This window comes from Natrix helvetica (assembly GCF_964273705.1).
Source record: "Natrix helvetica genome assembly, chromosome: 1".
Lineage (NCBI taxonomy): Eukaryota > Metazoa > Chordata > Lepidosauria > Squamata > Natricidae > Natrix > Natrix helvetica.
In genome coordinates, this window is record NC_138548.1 from 775,702 (window position 1) to 801,352 (window position 25,651).

General features: G+C 53.2%; 1 protein-coding gene across 1 annotated transcript; it reads right to left on the minus strand.

Annotated features, from left to right (window-relative positions):
• LOC309384667 (excitatory amino acid transporter 5-like) lies at positions 1-25,651 on the minus strand (the record flags this gene model as incomplete). Its single annotated transcript, XM_081938384.1, has 12 exons — positions 25,576-25,651; positions 15,212-15,424; positions 14,316-14,358; positions 13,589-13,811; positions 10,292-10,391; positions 8,359-8,592; positions 6,599-6,793; positions 5,509-5,643; positions 3,654-3,744; positions 3,476-3,556; positions 1,364-1,604; positions 1-263 (listed from the first exon to the last, which is right to left on the minus strand). Exons 1-12 carry the CDS (start codon positions 25,617-25,619, stop codon positions 1-3), a joined length of 1,863 nt encoding a protein of 620 aa, XP_081794510.1. The 5' UTR covers positions 25,620-25,651.

Consider the following 25,651-nt stretch of genomic DNA (forward strand, 5'->3'; position numbering starts at 1 on the left):
TTAATTTGCCCCGTCACCCCTTTGCTTTCTCTCTTGGCCATCTGTGACCTTCTCAAGAGCTTCCTCCAACACCAGCCGTTCAACAACATCAGCTGTTGGGCCACTCGGAGGTTTCCCTGTGTCCTCAGGGCTGCCCAGGGTCACTCTTGGGTTCAACAGGGAAGGGACACAGCAGGGCGGGAAACACCCTCCGGAAAGCACAGCTCCACAACACAATTCTTTCAGCAGCTCCAAGAAAGCTCCACTCCCATTTGCAGCAGACCCTGAGGACGCAGGGAGACCCCAACGTGGCCTCAATGACTCTCTAAAAGGATGCAAATGACCAGCTTTGTCTGCAAGGAGGGTAAATCCATCCAGTCAGAGCTGAAGAAGCTTATTGGAGCAAAACGTCTCCAAATAAAAACCAGAAACTCCAGTTGCCACTTGAAAAAAAAGCACCTTTGGCTCTGCACCGTTCGGTTCATTTCATTTTGAATTTCGGGGCTGTCTGTTCTATCATTATTTTAGTTTTCCTTAAATTTAACAGTCCCCCTTTTCACTCTGTTCCTTCAACTTTTATTAGTAGAGTTTGCAGATCGTATGTAATTTTGGCTATCGAGATAGCGTCATCAGAGGCGACCACTGAGGTTCCTTCTTTCGCTTTTCAAGCCCCGTGCATCTTCTTACAATCCGGCTTCCTTAAGGTATCCATTCTACACGGAGGTTGACAAAATAAGGGGAGTGGATTTAGACTCGTCTCCTGTCAAGAGTTTTGGCAGCGTGACTAGTATTCTTTGATACACCCAGGAGCATTAACACAGCACACAGAGCCTTAAGACAATTAACAGTGGTTTATTTACAACTATATACAGGCAAAGCCATGCAGAAGATAAAATCCCTTCCCGTTCACTACGGACACAAGGAGAGAACGGAATACACCCCGAGAAGGAGAGAAAAAGCACCCTCTAAGAGCCACCTGTACATGGACTTGTGTGGCCCTCCCACCAGAGTCCTAAGAGGGTTGTGCCAGAGCTGCAATGAATCAACCTTGTTTCATCAGCCCTGCCTTCAGCTTACAAATTACATTTTACATCAGCTGGCAGCTATTAAATCCTCAGGGCCTTGACATCTCCCCCTCCCCACCCCCTTTGCCAGCCTGGAGCCCCTCTGCTCCTCTGCATTCTGGGGCTTCCTGACCTCCACCTTGGCTTCTCCCCAGGACAAGGAGACCTTCTAACATCTTTCCACACAAAACCCCGACCCTATCGTGGTTGAAACTGATAGTCACTCCTTTGTGGAATCCTCTGGCTGTCTCGATTGCCCGGCTTGCATCGGCCGTAACCTCCCACGTCCCTCAGCCTTTCCTGAAGCCGAGGTTCCTGACCTTCTCTGTCAAAATCATGACTCTTGTTTTCATGTTGATGAGCTCGGTCAGCATCATTTCCCAGAGCCAGCAGAGGAAACGCCTTCAGCCCCCTCGCTCGAAATATTGTGAATGAGGGTTGAGGCGGTTCCATTTGAGATTTCAGGACCCCTGGGCTCCTCCGGACGGAGCAAAGGCGCTTCGGAATTGAGCAATCCTTCATGGAGTTTGCAGGGTGGAAGGTCTCCTCATGAGGTTCCCACTTGGGGCCAGAAGAGACCCCGGGCTGAGCCTTTCACCTGCAAAGGTGAGAACTGCAGAGAGAGAGAGAGAGAGAGAGAGGGAGGGAGGGAGGGAGGGAGGGAGGGAGGGAGGGAGGGAGGGAGAGAGAGAGAGAGAGAGAGAGAGAGAGAGAGAGAGAGAGAGAGAGAGAGAGAGAGAGAGAGAGAGAGAGAGAGAGAGAGAGAAAGTGTCTCTTCCGGAAGTGAGCCACACTGGCTGTGCCCAGCTACAATTGTCTTTCTCAGCCACAGGTGTGAATTGATGCATGAAACCCCCGGAGCAGTTGAGAACATTCCGGCTTGGGTGGCAGAGAAACATCTCAATCAGCCCCCCACAAATTCTTCCCTGCAGCCCTCCCAGTGTGAGCTCATCCAGGACTGTCTCGCCCTCTGAGTCCCTCCTGTCCCTGGTCGTCTCTCCTTTCTGCCCCTTTCCACGGGGACTCAGCATAGAGGGTGGCAGTTGGAAGGGGCCTTGGAGGTCTTCTAGTCCAGCCCCCTTCTCAAGCAGGAGACCTTCTGCCATTCCAGACAAGCGGTTTTCCAGTCTCTTCTTTTATCCTCTCCTTCCTCCCTCCTTCCGCTGTTGTGTTTACTTATTTTCTTCTTCACTCTGATGGATTTTTGGGGAGGAATTCAAGCAAATTCAGTTCCATATTTACATAGAAATAAATTCCCTCTTCCACGTTTTATTTTCATTGTAATAGTTACCCATATGTCATCTTTTAACTGTATGTTTGTATATTAATGCTTTTCTGTTTTTCCCTCTCCCTCCCCTTGGTGTCATGGTGTCGCTTGATCTGTAATCTTTTATTCATATCCCTTTTCTAACCAATCATAAAATCGCCTCCATGTCTTGAAGGACACAGATTCCTCTTTGTCCTTTGTCCTCAAGGGTCTCATCTGTCCATTTCCACGCTCTCCAGTCTCTTCTTAAAGGCCTCCAGTGGAGCCCCCACAACCTCTGGGGGACAATTGCCCCACTGATGGATTGTTCTCCGTGGACTCACAACTCTCGGCCTCTGCTGCCAACTCTGTGTGTGTGTGTTTGTGTGAGTATGAAGGACAAGCTAGATAGAGAGGATACTTGTGGGAAGCACTTGGCAAGACCCCCTGGGTGCCTGGGACCCCTGGAAGGGCTGCAGCCTGCTGGCAAAGAAGAGAAGAGAAATAGAATAGGAATAGAATAGAAATAGGAAAGAATAGGAATAGAATGTAGAATAGAATAAGAATAGAATAGGATGGAGTTGGAAGGGACCTTGGAGGTCTTCTAGTCCAACCCCCTGCCTAGGCAGGAAACCCTATACCGTTCCAGACAAATGGCTATCCAACATCTTCTTAAAGGCTTCCAGTGTTGGGGCATTCACAACTTCTGGAGGCAAGTTGTTCCACTAGTTAATTGTTCTCACTGTCAGGAAGTTTCTCCCCCGTTCTAAGTTGCTTCTCTCCTTGACACGTTCTGTTTTGCATCATCTTCTCCCCCTGCTTAGAAAACACATTCCTTCGTTTTTAGAACCGGAAGGCCGGAGGGTTCTTTTGGAAGGCGTCTCAGGGATGAGGACTAAGGAAGCCCATGAAAAGGTTTTGCTTTTGTTATCAAAAAAGTAAAATTAAAAAAAGGAGCCAACAGTCCAATATTCGTTTTTCAGAAAAGGCCAGCAACCTCTCAGGCGTCTCTTCTGGTGGCCCCGATTCTTGGCTTCAGCTAAAGGGGTTTCAGGTGGGGCTGAGGAGAGTGGGGGGGGGGGCTTTTCAGTCTTCCTTCTCGAGGGTCCTGGAGAGTCGAAGGGAGCTGGCAACAGCACTGCCCCCCCCTGGATGTCACGGGTGGTGGGAAGCAGAGTCTTCACACCTCACAGATGCCGTTCTGTCCCATCAGGGTCTCCTCCACCCCTGGCGCCCTGGGGTCCTGAGGATGGGGATTCTCGGGGTCCTTTGTGGTGGGAGAAGAAGGAGAAAGGGGGGAGTAGAGCCAGCAGCCTCCCCGGGTGCTCAGGGGGCTTCTGATCCCCAGCCCTTCCTGGTGTTACCTTTGGGGCAAAGTCCTTCCGGAAGATGTGAGCGATGATCCCGGCCGCCAGCGCGTCTCCCAGGACGTTGGTCATGGTGCGTAGCCGATCCCTGGGGAGGGAAGCACAGGGGAATCAATGGGGGATCCCTCCCCCCACCGGAGATTCCAGAGAATGGATCCCAAGGGCCTCCCCCAGGAGGATTCCTTGAAGGGGAGGGTTGCTCAAATAACTTATGGAAGAATGAGTGGGGAAACTCAGAAGAAAAGGTACAAGACATATAAAATGGAAAAAAGGGGGAAGGAAAAAGAGAAAAGGGAAGAAAAATAGTACAGCAAAGAGAGCAAGAAAATGGCTAGGAAAGGAGGAAGGTAGAAAAGAAAGATATTAGTAGAAAATGAAATATGTTGATACTGCTGATGATATATATTTAACATTTAAGATAACCTTGTTACGTGTCGATAATCAATTAAGTAAAATGCTTGTTATATTAAAATGGAACTTGATGATATCGGCTACATACAGAAATCAGAAATAACAAATGGAAAATGAAATGATAAGGTCGGTATAGTTTTTTCTGAAAGGGTGAAAAATGATTTTGTTCACGTGTTAAGAATAATTTACATTTAAGATGGAAATATGGGAGGAAAATAATGGGGCCGAAATTGGAAATGATCATTGGTTTAAAAATAATTATGTATAAGAGAGAATGTAAAAAGGGGGAAAAAACCCAGATGACACTTTGTTTGCAAAGAGGTTTTAAAATTTGTAACAAAAACAAAAACAAAAAAAAACCTTTTTTGGGGAAACAAAGGATTCCTTGAAGGAACATCTGGAGTTTCCGTGTTTCTCGGGGTCCCAAAGGTGTTTTTTCTTTTCCAAGAGGCAACTGGAGTTTCTGGGGTTTTTCTCCCTTGAAGACGTTTCGCTCCTCATCCAAGAAGTTTCTTCAGCTCTGACTGAATGGTGGGGAAGGGAAGGATTGATGCTCCTTGCAGGCAAAGCTGGCCGTTTGCATCCTTTTTAGAGGGTCATTGAGGCCACATGGAGCTGAAGAAGCTTCTGGGGTGAGAAGCAAAATGTCTTCAAAGAAAAACCAGAAAGTCCAGTTGCCTCCTGAAAAAAAAACCCACCTTTGGGACAAGGAGGACTGGGAGGACGGAGGAACCTCTGAAGGCATCTACTCCGGATGTCCTCCAAGTGACGCCTATGCTGTTTTGTGCCAAGCTGGACAAGGAAAGAAGGAAGGAAGGAAGGAAGGAGAGAAAAAAAGAGAGGGAGAAAGAAAGAAATAAAGAAAGGAAGGAAGGAAGAAGGAGAAAGAAGGAATGAAGGAAGGATGGAAAGAAAGAAAGAAAAAGAAAAAGAGAGAGGGGAAAAGACAGAAATAAAGAGGAAGGAAGGAAAGAAAGAAAGAAAGAGAGAAAAAAGAGAGGGAGAAAGGAAGAAATAAAGGAAGAGGAAGGAAGGAAGAAGGAAGGAAAGAAAGAAAGAAAGAAAAAGAGAGGGGAAAAAGAAAGAAAGAAAGAAAGAAAGAAAGAAAGAAAGAAAGAAAGAGGAAGGAAGGAAGGGATTTCCCCACTCACCACTCACTCGAGGGGGAGAATGGGGCTTAGCTCTCTTCATCGTGCAGAATTCATGAAGGGTTCTCATTGCCCAGCAGCCTAGGACCATCCTCAGTGGGGGTTTGCTGCCTGCTTACACTGAGGTCGTTCCCTAGTCGGGGCATGAGACGTCTGCAAGCAAAGCCCCAGCCGAGGGGGCACCAAAGACCCCCACCCTGAGCTGGGCATCTCTTTCGTCCTCCCTCCCCCCCCGGAGCCTCCCAGAGAAGCACAGAAACCGAGGGGCCGGGAGGGGGGGAGGGGGGGCTCACAGGGCCCAGTCGATGGCGATGATGAGGGTGATGTCTTCGGTGGGGAGGCCGACGGAGGTGAGCACGATGACCATGGTGACCAGGCCCGACTGGGGAATCCCGGCAGCCCCGATGCTGGCGGCCGTGGCTGTGATGCTGTGGGGACAGAGAGAAGCAGAGGATGCCAGCAGGACCTTGCAAACAACAGCTGACCGACGCACATGTAAAATTACCCCAAATGCTATTGTCATCTTCTTTTCATGACCCCTTAATCCCTCGCGGGATGGAGTCTGGGCAACTGGAGCTGACTGTATACTGGCTGGATGCCTTTCCTGTCGCCAATGCGGAGTTTTGTTCAGCAGATGTATTCTCATCGTGCCCAGAGAGAGAAATATCTGCCTCTACCTAGGATCAAACTCCAGATTGTGAGTTGAGAGCTCCACTTCTAGGCCACCCCACCACTCGGAGCTCTTCCGCTTGCTTCTTCCTGACAGGCTCCCCTCCCCGGTTTCACTCCACAATGCCTGCCGTGTGGTGGGGACCTGCCCCCCCCCCACCTTCCTCACCGTGGCCCCTTAAGTGAAGCCGGAGGATCCTGGTTTGGACACAGCCATGAGTAATCATGGAGGTTAAGCATACGAGGAACGGATGCAGGAACTGGGCATGGCTGGTCCAGGGAAGAGAAGGACCAGGGGAGGCAGGAGAGCAGCCTTCCGATATTGGAGGGGCTGCCACAGAGAGGAGTTAAGGATCAAGCTGTTCTCCAAGGCACCCAAAGGCCAGATAATAAACAATGGATGGAAGCTGACCAAGGAGAGAGATTCAACCTGGAAATAAGGAGGGATTTCCTGACCGTGAGAACCATCAACCCATGGAAGAGAAGTTGCCTTCGGAAGTTGTGGGAGCTTCATCACTCGAGACTTTCAAGACGAGGCTGGACTGCCATCTGTCAGAATTGGCGTGGGGTCTCCTGCTTGGGCCAAGGGGGGGTTGGACTAGATGACCTCCAAAGTCCCTTCTGACTCTTAGAATTATTCTAATCCTGGCAGCGGCGTCTGAAACAGTCGAAGGGCTGAGCTGGCCGCTGGGCAGAGGAGAAGCCGACCCTTACCTGATGGTGATGAGCTGTCCCAGGTCGAGGTCGTACTCGTTCACTTGGGCGATGAAGATGGCGGCCACCGCCTCATAGAGCGCCGTCCCATCCATGTTGATGGTCGCTCCGACTGGGAGGATGAAGCGGACGATGCGCTTGTCAATCCGATTGTTCTCCAGGAGACACCGCAGGGTGATGGGCAGCGTGGCTGAACTGGGAGAGACGGAGGGGGGGGCGCTTGTTAAGGGAAGCCCTGTTCCCCCCCAGAACCGGGAGACACGGCGGAAACAAGCAGGGAGGAGAACAGGCCGCGTCCTCAACACAAGTGCGCAGGCAGAAGGGAAAAGGCCTCCCCGCTCCCCCCTCGAGACGCAAACCCTGGTGCTTCCTACGGTGTGAACAAACTGTGGGGGAGTCCCTGGGCGGGAAGTGGGGAGCCAAAAGATTCCCGTCCTCCCCACCCTTGGAATTCCTCTGCAAGAGCTCCAAGGGCTTGGAAGGACCAATGCTGAGCTTCATGAGAAGAAGAAAGGGAGGTGGCACAATAGCAGCCTTCCAGCCTCTGAGGGGCTGCCCCAAAGAAGAAGAAGAAGAAGAAGAAGAAGAAGAAGAAGAAGAAGAAGAAGAAGAAGAAGAAGAAGAAGAAGAAGAAGAAGAAGAAGGGGGGGAGGGGGTGTCCACCCCTTCTCCAAAGCAACCGAAGGCAGGACAAGAAGCGACGGGTGGAAGCCGATCAAGGAGGGAAGCGACCTGGAATTGAGGAGAAACTTCCTAACAAAGAGAACAGGGAACAAGTGGGACAGAAGTTGCCACCAGAAGTTGTGGGTGATTCATCACTGGAGGTTTCTGAGAAGATATTGGACGGCCACCTGCCTGGAATGGGGGAGGGTCTTTTGCTCAAGCAGGGGGCTGGACTGGCAGACCTCCAAGGTCCCTTCCAACTCTGTTATCCTGGGAAGGCTGCAGAGGGAGCTCCGCTGGAGAGGACCAGTGAGACCCAACCTGCTTCCTCCTCACCTTGAAGTGTTACTGAGACATTCCCAGGAACGCTGCTCCCTTCAGGCCTGTCTTCTGGATGTGGCTTTGACAGTTAAACTGCCTCTGAACAGGGGAGCTTCATTTAACGACTGACATAGGGATGAATGTCTATGGAGATTCTCAATCATCCAACTCATGATTGTCCTAAACCAAGAGGCAACTGGACTTTCTGGTTATTCTTGAAAGAGGTTTCACTTCTCTTCAGCTCTGACTGGATGGTGGGAAGGATTTATCCTCCTTGCACACAGCTGGTCATTTGCTTCCTTTTAGAGGGTTGTTGAGGCTGCCTGGAGATTTATCTGTTACCCGAGTAGTGCAAATGGTTCTTCTACTCTGCAATTATTCTGGAAATCCGAGAAAAACTATAGACTACAGGAACCGTTTGCACCACTCTGGTGACCTTGAGGACACAGATAAAAAACCCCCAAGTGGCCTCAACGGCTCTCTGAAAAGGGTGCAAATGACCAGCTGCCTGCAAGGAGGATAAATCCTTCCAAACGCCTTCAAAGAAAAACCATAAAGACCAGTTGCTTCCTGAAAAGGCACCTTGGGGATCGGGATGAAGTCGTGCCAGGCCCCTCCGTTGGCTGCCCTTGGAGACGTCAGAGGCTTCCTAGGCCGGTGGGTCCTTCAAGGGGGCAGCATCGTGGCCACTGTGCCCCGAGGGAAGCAGAAGGCAAAAGAGGGAGCCCCGCAGCCCGTCTGACCCACCAGTTGGCTGCCCTTGCGGGGGTCGGTACCTGGAGGAGGTGGCCAGGGCGATCAGCAGCGCTTGGAGGATCCCCCGGATGAAGAGGAAGGGGTTTTTCCGGGTCAGGATGAGGAAGAGGAGGGGCAGGACGCAAAGGGCGTGGATGGCCAGCCCGGTCACCACCGTCATGGCGTAGAGGCCCAGCTTCTTCCCCGTCAGCGCTGGGTTTTCCATCTCCAAGATCTTCCCGGCGATCAAGAAGACGATCCCGAAGGGGAAGTACCTGCACACGGGAGGCAGCGGAATTGGCCCCGGGAGCCTGTCGGGAGGGGCCTCCCCCCCTCTGCTGGGCAAGGGTGGATGGGGGCAGAGGCCGGATCCCCAGGGCACGATTGGGGGGGGGAGGGAAGGTTGGCTGGAGAGGCAGGCAGGGGCTCCCGGGCAGAGGGGAAGGTGGGCTGGCCAAGGCCACCTGCCCTCTGAGGTCCAGGACACCCGAAGGCCTGGTAGCCAGAGGCTCCTGGTGGCCACCAAGAGGCCTCCTAGCAGTCAGGGCTCCCCAGTGGCCAGCCTGGGATCCCCAGGACAAGGGCTGATGCCCCGAATTCTCTTGGGAGGTTTGCCCTCACCCTTGTACCCCCCTTCTGAGTCCCCAGAGATCCATGGGCTCCTTGGCCCACCTCACCAATAGCCATAAGGACCTTCTTCTCATCTTTCTCTTCCTCCTCCTCCTCCTCCTCTTACCTCCTTCCCTCCCTTTCCTCCTTCTTCGTTTCCTCCTATCTCCTCTCTCCTTCCTTCCCTCTCCTCCTTCCTCCTTCTCCTTCCTTCTCTCCTCCTCTCCCCTTCTTCCCTCCCTCCCCTTCTCCTTTTGCTCCCCCTCCTCCTCTCCCCTCCCTCCCTCTCCTCCTCATCCTCCTCACCTTCTTCCCTCCCTCCCCTTCTCCTTTTGCTCCCCCTCCTCCTCTCCCCTCCCTCCCTCTCCTCCTCATCCTCCTCACCTTCTTCCCTCCCTCCCCTTCTCCTTTTGCTCCCCCTCCTCCTCTCCCCTCCCTCCCTCTCCTCCTCATCCTCCTCACCTTCTTCCCTCCCTCCCCTTCTCCTTTTGCTCCCCCTCCTCCTCTCCCCTCCCTCCCTCTCCTCCTCATCCTCCTCACCTTCTTCCCTCCCTCCCCTTCTCCTTTTGCTCCCCCTCCTCCTCTCCCCTCCCTCCCTCTCCTCCTCATCCTCCTCACCTTCTTCCCTCCCTCTCCTTCTCCTTTTGCTCCTTTCCTCCTCCTCTTCTTCCTCCCCCCCTCCCCCTCCTCCATATCTCTCACTGTCCTGAAGGCTGCACAGCCGGCCATGGGAAGAGAAGCCCCCTTTGCCAGAGAGGGAGGGAACAAGGGCTCCCTGGGGATTCCTCCAGGCAAAGCGAGGGATCCAGGGGGACCTCCGTGTTCCTGCTTCCCATCCCACCTTGGTAGCCTTGCTTGGGGGCCTGGCCTGGGCACAGCTGCCCACTGACCCAGGGCAGAGCTGGGGCAGCACAAGGGGTGGCCGGATAGGAGGGGGGTCAGGCAGCCCACCGCTGCATAACAGCTGGCAAAAGGGACAGGGGAGCTTTGGTGCTGGCAGAGTTGCACGTTTCTCTTCATGCAGAGACCTACAATAACGTGGGATTCGTTCAGCCGGCCATCGTCCTTCTCTGGCTCCACCTGGCAGCCCTGCCACTCCCCAAGCGCTTCCACCAACCACCAGCCTCCCTGCCTGGCACACTCCTTCCCGGCAGGTGTGCAAGCACTACACCTGGGCGCCAGCTCTAACAAGGACTGGCATTGTGCCCCCAAGGAAAGCGGCTGCCCCAGACCTTCCCCCCACTTTCAACACGACTGGGGAATCTGGGAGGGGGGGCTGGAAAGGCCGGCAGGGGGGACCCTTGAGCTGGCTGCCCCTCTGACGACCGGGGGCAACGCTGCTTGGCCTGGGGGGGGGGGACTTACCATGTCGCCATGGCCACAATCTTCATCACAGCCTCATTCAGGCACTGGCAGACGTTTACCAGGGGCGCCCCACGCTCCCCCATCTTCCCCAGGAGGAGGCCTGGAAGGAGAACCAGGGTTAGGCCCTCGTTATGGGGGACCCCCGTTCATTTTTGACTGGGAGGGAGACCACCAGGAGTCCCCGGTGAAAACCAGGCCGGAAAGGAAGGAGGGAGGGAGGGCGATTCCCGCCCACCCCTTGGCCACGAAAACCTCCTGAAGTCTTGCAGAGAGGAAGGCCACCCAAGGGAAGGGTCCTTCCCTCCACGGTTGAGATGCCACGAGGGAAGAGCCAGCCATGCAGGGTGCGCTGGAAATGACCTTCCTTAGGCACATCCACCTCCCTGCCAAGCCCACCGGACTCCAGGAGGGCCCTGAGCCATGTGGCCCAGTGGTTAGAATGCAGCACTGCAGGCGACTTCTGCTGCCTGCCGGCTGCCTGCCATTTAGCAAGTGGAATCCCACCAGGCTCCAGGTTGACTCCGCCTTCCCTCCTTCTGAGGTGGGTAAAAATGAAGACCCAGATTGTTGGGGGCAAAAGGCTGACTCTGTGAACCGCTTAGAGAGGGCTGTAAAGTGCTGTGAAGCGGTATATAAGTGTAAGAGCTCTTGCTATTGCCCTCCATCCCTCATCATTCTAAATTTCCTTCCTTCCTTCCTTCCTTCCTTCCTTCCTTCCTTCCTTCCTTCCTTCCTTCCTTCCTTCCTTCCTTCCTTCCTTCCCTCAGTCCCTCCAAGTGGTGAGAAAGCAGCATTGCAGGCTAACTCTGCCCACTGCCAGCAGTTCATTCTTGACTAGCTCAAGGTTGACTCAGCCTTCCCTCCTTCCCAGGTGGGTGAAATGAGGACCCAGATGGTTGGGGGGAACAAGAGGCTGACTCTGTGAACCGCTTAGAAAGGGGCTGTAAAAGCACTGTGAAGCGATATAGAAGTCTAAGTGAGAAGGAAGGAAGGAAGGAAGGAAGGAAGGAAGGAAGGAAGGAAAGAGGCTGACTCTGTGAACCGCTTAGAGAGGGCTGTAAAAGCGCTGTGAAGCGGTATATAAGTCTAAGTGGGAAGGAAGGAAGGAAGGAAGGAAGGAAGGAAGGAAGGAAGGAAGGAAGGAAGGAAGGAAGGAAAGAGGCTGACTCTGTGAACCGCTTAGAGAGGGCTGTAAAAGCGCTGTGAAGCGATATAGAAGTCTAAGTGGGAAGGAAGGAAGGAAGGAAGGAAGGAAGGAAGGAAGGAAGGAAGGAAAGAGGCTGACTCTGTGAACCGCTTAGAGAGGGCTGTAAAAGCGCTGTGAAGCGGTATATAAGTCTAAGGGCTCTTGCTATTGTGCTGCCAGATCTCTCACAGCCCTTTCAAGCTTCGCTTCACATTGATGGCATCCTGCCGTAGAAAGCGGGGGGTGAGGGGGGAGTAGATCAGGGAGGGGGGATGAAGGAACCAGACTGGGGGCCCATTGGAGAAAACAGGTTGAGGGATCCAAGGGCACGAGGGCAGAACAGAAGGCAACTTTGCCCACCAAAGAGTCTCTACGGAGATTCTCCCTCATCCTGGCCATGAGGCAGGATTGCAGCCATCTTTTCTTTTGAGTCTGTGGCCTGCCACACTTTCTATTCTTCTGCTATGCATTTTCTATGGTGGGGAAATGGGGGGGGGGGGATTGTACGGAGTGAGATGCTATGTAGCCATAACAACATTCTTTTTAGAAAGCCAAGGTCATCATCCTTTGTCTTTGCACTTCTGCACCTGACCAGAACTGGAGGGGTGGAAGCTCCCAGTGTGGCAGTGGGAGACTGGACCATGGGGTGGACTTGTGGGTGGGGTGGGGGGGGGGCAAGATCTTGAACTTTCAACTGGGGGTGGGGAAAACCGGGAAGCCTTCAGATTCGGGTTTCCCCAGATGTGCCAACATGGCTCTCTTCATCAATTGGGACTTTGGGGAATCCTTTGCCTCGGACTCTGATTTACTTTTGGGTGCTGTTTGGGACCCTGACACCATGGCTGCCCCAAAGGTGCTTTTTCAGGAAGCAACTGGACTCTCAGTTTTTTTTTCTTTGAAGAAGTTTTGCTTCTCATCCAAGACGCTTCCTCACCTCTGACTGGACGGTGGAGAATGGAAGGATTTATACCAGGGGTGAAATGCTCTGAAGTCTGCTACCAGTTTGCTTTGGGGACAGGCCCACCGCGGGCGCCACCACGCAGCGCTGAAAAAGGAGGATAAAGAAGCCTTTTCTGGGCCTGCAAAGATAAGTAGAACAGCGGGGGGCGGGGGGGGACGACCGCTGTGCCACATGGTTTAGATTATAAATGGTGCGAATATAAATTGTCTGGCAGAGCTGATTGTCACAAAGCTGATGGTCGGAATCACCAGTTTGCCTGAACGGGTAACATTTCTCCCCTGATTTCTCCTCCTTGCAGACAGCTGGACATTTGCATCCTTTTAGAGGGTCGTTGAGGCCCCTTGGACCCCTCAACAGAGGGGGAGGGATATGACATCATCTACCTCCAGTCTACCACACGGTCCCTTCAGCCGTCCCAAGAAGGCCCTGCCCCCATTTGCCCCACTCAGGGGACCCCGAGGACACCTGGGATAAACCTCCAAGTGGCCAAAAGGATGCAAATGACCAGCTTTGTCTGCAAGGACTGTAAATCCTTCCGTTCCCCACGATCCAGTCAGAGCTGAAGAAGCTTCTTGGATGAGAAGCGAAACCTCTTCAAAGAAAGAACAGTCCAGTTGCCTCCTGAAAAAGCATCTTGGGGACCCACCAAAAAGGCACCAAAGTTTGTTACCAAAACTCCTGATTTGAGTAACACCGGACACTGGCCAGAGGACCAAGGAGGGGGGAGACTTGGGAGAAGGGAAAATTGCTGGGTTCAGCAGGAATATTCAGACCTGGCTTTGCTCCCTCTGCAACCACCTGACCTTGATGGAAGCATGTCTTTCCTCCACAAATGCAGTCGAGGGTCTTTCTTTCCTAAATGCCCAAGCTGGGACAGGGATGACAGGGACTTCAGCACCCATCATCCCCACCAACAAAGCTTCTGGGATGTGGTATCTGGGCTTGCAGGAAGCCTACGTCTCCTTTCATATATTAACCAATGTATGTTGATTTCATAGAGAAAATCCTGGGATTTTCTTACATTTAATATTAAGACAAGGTGCCCACAGTCCTTCTTTTAGGGGGAGGAAGAAAAGGGGGCCCCATCCCCCCCAAGGAACCCCAGAGATGTGGGGGGGGGCCTGCCCTGCCCCTAGCAGTGACCACGTACCGACCGTGGCCGAGAAGAGTACGATGCCCAAGACGTTCATTTCGTTGTTGCTCCCAGGGAGAGCCTCGTAGATCATTTCTGGCGAGGGGGTGATCTCCAGCAAAACGGGATGCTGGATCTCCGGGTTCCCAGGATCGGGGACCAAGTAAATGAAGCTGAAAGAGGAGCCGACCTTCTTCGGGATCCCGGGGGATTTCACGACGGGGATGAGGACAGTCCGATACTGGAAGGCAAAGCAAGTCGGGAGATCGGCTGGGAATCTTCTCTGAGGCTTGCAGGCCGAGGACCGAGGGCATCGGGTGTGGTCGGAAGGGACCAGGGTGGGGGTGGGCTCCTCCCTCCATCGCCCTCCACACCGATTTTCTCACCAGCCCTTCATCGGATGCTGAAGAAAAGAGGGAGGGAGGAGGGGAGGGAGGGGAGGGCTCCCCGCAGATATCAAACGTATCTGACAGAGGCAGCTGGCAGCTGAAGAGTTTGGGTTCCCACACTGAGGAGGGAGGTGGGCTAGACGATCTCTAGGGCCCCCCTCCATCCAGGATCCACCCTGGTATGTCTGACTCCTGTTCTGACGGGAAGCTCAAACCAGCCCAAAGGGGTTACTCAGATTCAGGGATGGGGTGGAGGCCAGGTATCCCCTCCCCCCTCCCTGCCACCCCCCAAGTCTTAAGGGAGTAGCAGCTGGGACCCCGGAGTGAGGAAAGGCCACTGTGGGCCAGGAGCTCACCTGCTGGAAGGAAGCCTCCACCAGGTTGGAAGGGAACATATTTCTGCAGAAGACAGCAAGAGGAGGAATGGGGGTAGGCGAGGACCAGGGAGGAAGAATGAAATGCGTCATAACTCTTGAGTCTCTTCATGCCCACAAAACTGCTCAGTCTAGCCTGCCTTGAATACCTTCTGCTCTTATCTCCCGCTCATCTCTCTTGACTGTTAGTTGGGCGGATTCTTGCAGAGAGCTTAAGCTTGCAATAAGTCTTGCAATTGCCTGAATCTCCTGATTTCCCCCTTGCTTCACACTTGGGCCAGGGCCCTTTTCTCAAGTGTGTCTGTGTGTGTCTGTGTGTGTGTCTGTGTGTGTTAGTAAAGAGCCTCCCACCTTGGGATTAAAGCAAACCTTGGACCCAACGGATGATCCCTGCGGAGGAGACCCCATTGGCCCCTCACCCAGCAACGGGAGACTCAACCCGTCTTCTCAACACTTTCAAGAAATCACCACTTGCACCTTTGAAGTCAGAGGCCCCTGGCGGAAGACCCCTACGACTGTCAGCCCCCCCCTCCTCTTCCTCTCCTCGGGGTCTTCCCGTCCTTTGTCTCGGCTCGCAACAAGGGGAAATTAGGACTTTTTAAAATAACTTTACCAGCATTTAGTCAAGGGGAGCCATTCCATCAAGGGGGGGGGCACCTTCTCTTCGGTCTCCAGCCTTCGTAGTCAGGCGGTCTCCAGACCATGGATAAATCCTTCGGCTGGGTCCCACCCGGTCAAGCCCCACCCCAGCCGACTGCTGCCCTCCCTGCACGATCCCCCTTGGCCACTGCCAGGCAACCCCCCTCTGAAGCTGAAGGAGAGCTGCCTGGAACCTGCCCCCCACCCAGGGCCGAGGGGGGCTGGCCAGGCACGGCTACCTGATGAGGTCCAGCAGGGCGTCGGCTGAGCTGAGCACCACTTTGCCCACCGAGTGCTCCTCCTTCTGGGCAGCGGCGCCCGGGTGGATGCTGAGGACCAGCACGATGCCTGTGGTGACGGCCATGAAGGTGGTCCAGAGGTAGTAGGTGATGGTCAGCAGGCCCATCTTGCCGCAGACGTGGGAGTCCATGGTGGCCAAGCCGGACATCAGGCTGCAGGGGGCAGATGGGCAGAGACTGGCAGGGGGACCGGGGGGGACGGGGGGAAGGCCATCTGGGCTGCCTCCCCCCCCCCAGTCCTCTACCTGCATGGGAACAGCAAGGGCTCAGGTTGGCCCAGGGTGAGGTCAAAAAAGGCAAGATGGAGCCGCAACGGCCGCAATCCGACCCTCGGTCTTTCTGGCCATGCCCTGCAAAGCCCCTGGGAGGGGGAAACGCTTTCCTCTCCCCCCAGGGGCTGCCCACGGGCTCTCTGTGGGTCACCAGGAGGCTCTTAAAGAAGAGACTGGGGAGGTATTTGCCTCAAGTGGTCTAGTGCGGGGGGAGGGGGGGCAAACATGGGAACTTTAAGACTTGTGGACTTCAGCTGGGGAATTCTGGGAGTTGAAGTCCACAAGTCTTAAAGTTCCCAAGTTTGGACACCCCTGGTCTAGGATCTCCTCCCTGAGCAGGGGGTTGGACTAGAAGGCCTCCAAGGTCCCTTCCAACTCCCGCTATTCTATAAAACCTGAATTCCACCCTTGTGCTGAACAAGAGAGAAGGAACACAATGGGGTGGGGGGTCGAGGGGCAGATGGTTGAAATGAAAATTTCAGGGCTGGTTCTCCCTGGGCAGACCAGGCCCAGTATCTGCCCCAGAGGGAAACCCACCCACCCCTACTCCTGAAGCCTGGACGCGGGAGACCTGATCCGGATCATCTCAGGCAATGTGCCTTTGTCAAAGGGATCTAATCTACGGAGGTGACGCTGATCTCGTTAGCGGAAAACAGGCGGGGGGGGGGGCTAATCAAAAGACGCTAAGCAGTGGGGTGTGGGGAGGGGAGGGGGAGGATCTCCCTTGCCCAGGGCTCCTGCACATGGACCCACAGCCGGGGTGGCCGGAGGCAGACCTTGGATGACCTCAAGGAGCTGCCTGGGGCCAAACCTGATGGACACTCAGAAGGGAAACAGGCCTCCTTCTGTCCGGAGCTGAAGGGAAATGGGGGGGGGGCTCTGCACCCAGGAGGGGATTGCACAGCCTGGAGGGAAACTAGGGTTTACTTTAGTTTAGTTTTATTGGATTTATATGCCGCCCTTCTCCCAAAGGACTCAGGGCGGCGTACAACATTAAAAAACACACATCCCAAAAGTTAAAAGGAAATTAGATAAATATCCAAAAAACCAAATCCAATTTATATAACACTAACATTTTAAAAATTAGATTAAATTAACAGGCCAGGCCGGCTTGCTGGAAAAGCCAGCTTTTTAGGGCACGTCGGAAGGACCGGAGGTCAGGGATTATGCGAAGCTCCGGAGGCAGCTCATTCCAGAGGGAAGGCGCTCCCACAGAGAAGGCTCTCCCCCTGGGGGTCACCAGCCGACACTGCCTGGCCGACGGCACCCTGAGGAGGCCAACTCTGTGGGACCGTACTGGACGGTGGGAGGCTACTGGTGGCAGTAGGTGGTCTCGCAGGTACCCTGGGCCTAAGCCATGGAGCGCTTTAAAGGTCATAATTAGTACCTTGAATCGCACCCGGAAAACAACCGGCAACCAGTGTAGGTTGGGGATGGAAGCCAAAAGAGAGGCAGTTTGGTCTGGTGGTGATGGCACCATGGTAGAAGCCGGGAGTTCTAGTCCCCCGTAGGCATGAAAAGTGGCTGGGTGACTTTGGACCAGGAGACTGGGAATTCTAGTGCCACCTTAGGCGTGAAAAGTGGCTGGGTGACTTTGGACCAGGAGACTGGGAGTTCTAGTCCCACTTCAGCCATGAAAAGTGGCTGGGTGACTTTGGACCAGGAGACTAGGAGTTCTAGTGCCACCTTAGGCATGAAAAGTGGCTGGGTGACTTTGGACCAGGAGACTGGGAGTTCTAGTGCCACCTTAGGCGTGAAAAGTGGCTGGGTGACTTTGGACCAGGAGACTGGGAGTTCTAGTGCCACCTTAGGCGTGAAAAGTGGCTGGGTGACTTTGGACCAGGAGACTGGGAGTTCTAGTCCCACTTCAGCCATGAAAAGTGGCTGGGTGACTTTGGACCAGGAGACTAGGAGTTCTAGTGCCACCTTAGGCATGAAAAGTGGCTGGGTGACTTTGGACCAGGAGACTGGGAGTTCTAGTGCCACCTTAGGCGTGAAAAGTGGCTGGGTGACTTTGGACCAGGAGACTGGGAGTTCTAGTGCCACCTTAGGCGTGAAAAGTGGCTGGGTGACTTTGGACCAGGAGACTGGGAGTTCTAGTCCCACTTCAGCCATGAAAAGTGGCTGGGTGACTTTGGACCAGGAGACTAGGAGTTCTAGTGCCACCTTAGGCATGAAAAGTGGCTGGGTGACTTTGGACCAGGAGACTGGGAGTTCTAGTGCCACCTTAGGCGTGAAAAGTGGCTGGGTGACTTTGGACCAGGAGACTGGGAGTTCTAGTGCCACCTTAGGCGTGAAAAGTGGCTGGGTGACTTTGGACCGGGAGACTGGGAGTTCTAGTCCCGCTTCAGGCGTGAAAAGTGGCTGGGTGACTTTGGACCAGGAGACTAGGAGTTCTAGTGCCACCTTAGGCATGAAAAGTGGCTGGGTGACTTTGGACCGGGAGACTGGGAGTTCTAGTGCCACCTTAGGCATGAAAAGTCGCTGGGTGACTTTGGACCGGGAGACTGGGAATTCTAGTGCCACCTTAGGCATGAAAAGTGGCTGGGTGACTTTGGACCAGGAGACTAGGAGTTCTAGTGCCACCTTAGGCGTGAAAAGTGGCTGGGTGACTTTGGACCAGGAGACTGGGAGTTCTAGTGCCACCTTAGGCGTGAAAAGTGGCTGGGTGACTTTAGACCGGGAGACTGGGAGTTCTAGTCCCGCTTCAGGCGTGAAAAGTGGCTGGGTGACTTTGGGCCCATCACCAAGAGTCTGGGAGTTCTAGTCCCTCCTTAGGCACAAAGGCTGATGTGGGGAGAAAGGAATAGTAGGTACGTTCACCACTTTATAAAAATAATAAAGATGGGATAGATAGAAATAAATAAAAACAAAAAAGAAATCCGCCCAGGTGACTTTGGGCCAATCACCAGGAGACGAGGAGTTCTAGTCCCACCTTAGGCGTGAAAGCCAGCAGGGTGACTGTGGGCAAGTCCTCCTCTCTCAGCTGAGCCTACCTCCCAGGGCTGTTGTGGTGGGGAAAATGGGAAGAGGAAGGAGGATAAGGTAGACCTCCTATTTATAAAAATAATAAAGGCAGGATTTTAAACAAAAATCTACTTTAAAAATGCTTGGGTCACCTCCAAGCTTTACGAAGGGATGAAGGGCCTGGATGGAGGACATCAGGGTCCCCGTGAGGGCCAGAAGACAGGGGCCACCAGCCCAGGTCTGACAGATGACCGGCTAACCCTTAAGGGGCTTCGGTGGCTTGTCCTGTGTTGCGTGAACCCAGATCAGTAGGGGGAGTTCTATTACAGCTGGTCACTTTCAGCCACCCGGCTCTACAAGCCCCAGCTGCCTTGGCCTCTCTCCTCATCAGAGACTTTGGGGCACGGTCCGGTCAGTTTCCAAAGGTTGGGCACTGCAGGATAAGACTGCGGGGGTCCCTCTATGTTCTTCGCAGGGTGTTTATTGGGGGGGGGGAAGCTGGCTTGGATTGGGATTGGACTGAAAAAACACAGGGCCCAGCAGAGTCCTGACTCAGTGGAGCCACGGGTGATACGTGGAGAACGCCTGGCCACTCAGCCGGAGGAAAAGGTCAACCGGCTCCCCGAACGGATGGGTGCAGCCATGAATCCAGACAGGAGCATCTGGCAACGAGTCGCAACAGTGGCAGGAAGGGAAGTCGATTTGGGTGTGGGAAAATAAAAAGAAGAAACTTTGAACTTGGGAAATAACAACAAAGGTTCGGTTAGGCAAATGTTTCTCAAGTCGGGCCACTTTTAAGACAACTGGACTTCTATTCCCAGAATTCTCCAGCCAGCTATGTTGAAGTTAGTGGAAGATTTCCCCCAAAGTCCATGTAGAAGTTATTTCATATTCTCTAGAAGTCTATGTAGAAGTTGGTTGAAGTTTTTAAAAAGTCTATGTAAAAGTTAGTTGAAGTCTAGAAGTCTGTGTAGAAGTTGGTTTAAGTTAGTTGAAGTCAAGACGTCTGTGTAGAAGTTGGTTGAAGTTTTTAAAAAGTCTATGTAAAAGTTAGTTGAAGTCAAGAAGTCTATGTAGAAGTTGGTTGAAGTTTTTTAGAAGTCTATGTAAAAGTTAGTTGAAGTCAAGACGTCTGTGTAGAAGTTGGTTGAAGTTTTTAAAAAGTCTATGTAAAAGTTAGTTGAAGTTAGTTGAAGTCTATATAGGTTAGTTGAAGTCTATGTAAAAGTTAGTTGAAGTTAGTTGAAGTCTAAAGTCTATGTAAAAGTTAGTTGAAGTCTAGAAGTCTGTGTAAAAGTTAATTGAAGTTAGTTGAAGTCTAAAGTCTATGAGAAGTTAGTTGAAGTCTAGAAGTCTATGTCTGACAGTATGTCGAAGTTAGTTGAAGTCTATGTAAAAGTTAGTTGAAGTTAGTTGAAGTCTAGAAGTCTGTGTAGAAATTAGTTGAAATCTAGGTCTATATAAAAGTTAGTTAGTTGAAGCCTAGAAGTCTATGTAGGTTAGTTGAAGTCTAGAAGTCTATGTAGAAGTTAATTGAAGTCTAGAAGTCTATGTCTGACAATATGTAGAAGTTAGTTGAAGTTTTTTAGAAGTCTATGTAAAAGTTAGTTGAAGTTAGTTGAGGAGGAGGAGGAGCTTCCGGAGGGAATGGAGGACTGCCTCTGAGCTCCGCTAAATGCGGAGGGCTTTTTGACGGGCGGGACGCTGCCGACCCTCATTTCCACCCTGAGGGTCGGGGATTTTTGGCGCCGAATATCCTGGCACCCTGCCCGGCTCCAAGCTGGCCCGTTGGGTCGGCCGGGCAGCCGGACAGGAGGAAGATAGCACGCCAGTCGGTCGCGGCATGGCGGCATGGCGGCATGGCGGCATGGCGGCTGGCGTTTTAAACCAGCATGGCGGCTGGCGTTCTCTGAATCGGAGTTGGAGCGGCAGAGCAACAGAGCGCCAGCGCCAGCGGAGCAGCGGAGCAGCGTGGCGGCAAAGACTTGATTGGAGGGGGCGAGAAGTCCGGAGGACAGCGGCGGTGGTCTGTGTGGTCTGCGTGACTGTGTGACTGGGCGGATTTTGGCCTGAGACATTAGAGAGATGGTGGCAACCCAGGAGAGCCGAGCGGCCCAAATTACGAGCTACGGATCGCTGAGCTCTAAACTGGCCGGCGATTGTGGGAAGGAATGTAAGGCCCGAGGGAGGCCAGAGATCCAAGGCGCCGAAGGGAAGAAGGGAAGGAGAGTGAGGCCTGAGGCGCCGGAGGAAGTAGTGAGTTGAAAGAATGATGGAAGGGCTGCAGGGAGGCCGCAGGGAGGCCGATGCAGCCCTCCCGGGCCCAATAACAACGCCTATGGGTTGCCAAATGGACAGAGGACTATTTTCAACTAAGGCAGGCCATGGAACGGAGGCCTGGAACATCAGAGGCCCATGCAGAAGGTCAGACCCAGTGCTTTGCTGTGCTCACAACTACCCCCCCCCCCACTCATTTACCACCTACTTACTACGGGCTATCTGCCCTACTGCCTATTATGACTTACCACCTATTACGAACTACTTCTTAGCTGCAATCTTTTATCCACCAGCTGGCTACTTTATCATATTTCCACCAGCCATCATTTCCATCCAGATATGGACTATTTTCATCAGCCTATCCCCTTGCCTGGACTATCCTCTTGCCAGGACCATCCCCTTAGTGGGAACTGCGGCTGCTGATACATATTAACATCTACAGCTCCCACTTGATGAACTTGGCCCTGTCTAATTATGTTATACACGAGGCTAGACCTACTACAGCTACGAGAGTCCCCCCTCTCGCAGCTATGGCCTCCTGCCCTCTCGAGGGCCCACCTTGAGGACGGGTTCGTTAACCCAGAGAGGTGGAGGAAGCGCACGTTGAGGGTTTTTTTAATTAAATGTTTTTTAAAAGTTGTAAGGGGTTATAGGGATGGGGGGGGGGAACAGGTCAGGAGGGATGGGGGAGCCAGGCACCTAGGTGTGGTCGAAGGAGGAGGGAGCGGAGTGGGGGAGGAGAGGGAAGATAGCATTCCTGCGCAGGGCTCCCGGATACCAACGGTCGTGGGGAGGGGCAGGTGCGAGGACAGATTAAGAGCGCGTCGGTTGGGAGACCGGGGTTTTTGGTCATTCCCGGTCGTTTGTACCAACCCCTGCATACTAGGTGGTCAGGATCTACAGACCCAAGGCCTGAGACTGCTGTTATGCAACGCGAGGTCCGTTGTCAATAAGGCCCCCTCATCCACGATCTAATTTTGGAGGGGGAGCCGGACCTCGCAGGAATAACCGAGACCTGGTTGGGCCACGAGGGAGGTTTACCCCTCGTGGAAATGTGCCCGCCAGGTTATTGAGCATTTCACCAGCCTCGGGCCCAGGGAAGGGGCGGTGGGGTAGCAGTGATTATCCGGGAAGACTTGGAGCCGAGAGAGTTCACTGTGCCACAGACATCCGGGTGTGAGTCCCTTGTCGTGAGGTGGGGCCCAGGGAGGCAGTTGGGCCTGCTGATAGTATACCTGGCTCCTCGCTATACACCAGCGGCCCTGCCTGAACTCCTCGAGCTGATCTCATCGGTGGCGGTTGAGACCCCCAAACTTTTAGTGATGGGGGATTTTAATCTGCCGTCGATGGGAGAAGCGTCTGAGGGGGTTCGGGAGTTCATGGCTTCCATGACAGCCATGGACCTGACCCAGTTAATTCAGGGCCCTACTCACGAGGGAGGCCACACGTTGGACCTTGTCTTTGTCTCTGGCCAGTGGACGAGTGATCTGGGAATAGGGGATCCAATTATTACCCCCCTGTCATGGTCAGATCACTCACTTCTCCGGCTTGACTTCCCCGGTGCTACACCCCGCTGCGGGGAGGCGGAACCGGAAGGTATTAGATGGTTCCGCCCCAAGCGCCTGATGGAACCAGATAGGTTCCAGACGGAGCTTGGGCCACCTCCTGTGGACCTGACCCGCCCCCGAGTGGAGGACCTGGTAGACGCATGGAATAGTGCGACTGCCGGGGCCCTAGACCGGGTGGTGCCTTTGCGGCCTCTTCTGCGGCGACGAACCACCCTGGCCCCTTGGTTCACCGAGGAGCTAAGGGTGATGAAACGCCACAAGAGACGCCTAGAGAGTCGTTGGAGATCCTCCCGTTCCGAATTCGACCGAGCACAGGCACGAGCATATCTGAAGACGTACCTTGTGGCATTAAGAGTGGCCAAACGTCAATATTGTGCCGCTCTTATTGCGTCCGCAGATAACCGCCCTGCCGCCCTGTTTCGGGTGACTCGCTCTCTCTTGTTTGAGAGACCGCGGGAAGCCCCTTTACAGGGCAGAGCAGAGGAGTTTGGGAAATATCTACAGGACAAAGTCGCTCAAATCCGGAAGGGATGGGCCCCTTTCAGTAGTCCAGCTGAGACGCCCGCGGCAAGTCTTGAGGGACCACTTGGGAGGAGTTTGACTTGGTTGCCATCGAGGATTTGGACAGGTTGCGTGGACGTCTGCGACCTACCACATGTTTATTGGACCCGTGTCCCTCCTGGCTTGTACTGGCATCCTGGGAGGTTACACGCGACTGGCTCCTGGGCCTAGTGAATGCTTCGTTGGGCGAGGGGCTTCTACCGACCGCCTTGAAAGAGGCGGTGGTGAGGCCCCTGCTCAAGAAGCCTTCCCTGGACCCAATGGACCTAGTCAATTATCGTCCAGTCTCCAACCTTCCTTTTTTAGCAAAGGTTGTAGAGAGTGTGGTAGCACAACAGTTCCCACGTCACCTGGAGGAGAATGATTATCTAGACCCACGCCAGTCCGGCTTCCGACCCGGGCACAGCACGGAGACGGCCTTGGTCGCATTGGTTGATGATCTCTGGAGGGCCAGAGATAGGGGCTGTTCCTCTATCCTGGTCCTATTAGATCTCTCGGCGGCGTTCGATACCATCGACCATGGTATCCTGTTGCACCGGCTAGAGGGGCTGGGAATCAGGGGCACCGTTCTACGGTGGTTTGGCTCCTACCTCTCTGACCGGACGCAACGTGTGTTGGCAGGGGAGCAGAGATCGACCCGGAGGCCACTCACATGTGGGGTGCCTCAGGGGTCGGTGCTCTCGCCTCTCCTGTTCAACACCTACATGAAACCGCTGGGCGAGATCATCCGTGGTTTTGGGGTGGGATATCATCTGTATGCTGATGATACTCAGCTATACATTTCCACCCCGAACCACCCCAATGAGGCCGTCGAAATGATGTCCCGGTGTTTGGAGGCCGTATGGGTCTGGATGGATGACAACCGACTAAAACTCAACCCTTCCAAGACGGAGTGGCTGTGGCTTCCGGCCTCCCGGTTCAACCAGTTGCTTCCTTCTCTGGCCATTGGAGGCGTGCAACTGGCCCCCATGGAACAGGTGCGCAATTTGGGCGTCCTCCTAGATGCCCGGCTGTCCATGGATGACCATGTAACAGCCGTGGCAAGGGGGGCGTTCCATCAGGTTCGCCTGATGCGCCAATTGCGCCCCTTATTGGACCGGGATGCCCTACGCACAGTCACCCATGCGCTAGTGACGTCTCGCCTGGACTACTGCAATGCTCTCTACATGGGGCTTCCCTTGAGATGCACTCGGAGACTGCAGTTGGTCCAGAACACGGCCGCGCGGGTGATTATGGGGAGGACTAGGTACTCCCCTGTAACACCTCTCCTGCGCGAGCTGCACTGGCTTCCTGTAGTCTTCCGAGTGCGTTTCAAGGTTTTGATTATGATCTTTAAAGCGCTTCATGGCACAGGACCTAGTTACATGCAGGATCGCATCCTGCCCCATACATCCCTACGACCAATCCGCTCACACAGAGAGGGACTTCTTCGGGTGCCGTCCGCCAAACAGTGTCGGGGGGCGACACCCAGGAGCAGAGCCTTCTCTGTGATGGGCCCAGCCCTATGGAATGACCTCCCCCGTGACATCAGGACTACTTCCGATCTCCGCTCCTTCCGTGTACAGTTGAAGACCCACCTCTTTCAATTATCTGGCCTGGCTCAACCGTAAATTTTTCTTACTCCTCCTGACAGTTCTTTTAAATTTTTAAATTTTAAATTGTGTTTTACAATTGGGGTATTTTAATGGTGATTTTTAATTGTCCAATGTGATGTAATTTGTTACCTCCTCCGTGCATGTATGTTCTGTATATATGTATGTTTATGTGTTTGTATACATGTTTTATGTTTTATATACTCCATTGTACGCCGCCCCGAGTCCTGTCTGGAAAGGGAGCGGCTAATAAATTTAATTTATTATTTATTATTATATTATTAAGTCTAGAAGTCTATGTAGAAGTTAGTTGAAGTCAAGACGTCTGTGTAGAAGTTGATTGAAGTTTTTTAGAAGTCTATGTAGAAGTTAGTTGATGTTAGTTGAAGTCAAGAAATCTATGTAGAAGTTAGTTGAAATTAGTTGAAGTCTAGAAGTCTATGTCTGACAGTATGTCAAAGTTAGTTGAAGTCTATGTAAAAGTTAGTTGAAGTTAGTTGAAGTCTAAAGCCTATGTAGAAGTTAGTTGAAGTCTAGAAGTCTATGTCGAAGTTAGTTGAAGTCTATGTAAAAGTTAGTTGAAGTTAGTTGAAGTCTAGAAGTCTATGTTGAAGTCCACCTGTCTTAAAGTGACCATGCTTCAGAAACTCTCTGCTGGACTGCCAAATCCAGGACCTTAATTAACCCCTCCAAGAGCCCAGGGGTCGAACAATAGTCTTATGCCAGCAGCTTTGGCCTTGGCCTGGTGCCCTCCGGCTGCCCTGCGTCAGATCAAAGTTTACTTTTCATCTTTCCCACAGGATTATAGTTGCAATACAAAAACAGAAACAGCTGTGCCAGGAAACTTCACAACCCCTGCAATTGGAAAGTTTTGCTTCCCGGGGGGGTGGGGGGGGTGGTGTTGGCTGGCGTGACTTGTGACCCCAGCTGCCAAGCAGAGATGGCTGGTTCTTCCACGCCAAGTAGCAATTATTCCGCCAGACGCCCGAGCAACTCAAGCCCTCCAGGAGCCTCTCTGATCCGCCTCCCTGCACACACCTGCCCTTCCCCAAGGATGCCGCACTCACCTGGAGGTGATGAGTGGCAAAATTAGCATCTTCAGCATCCTCATCAGGAGCTCCCCGGGGAAGGAGAAATATTGCT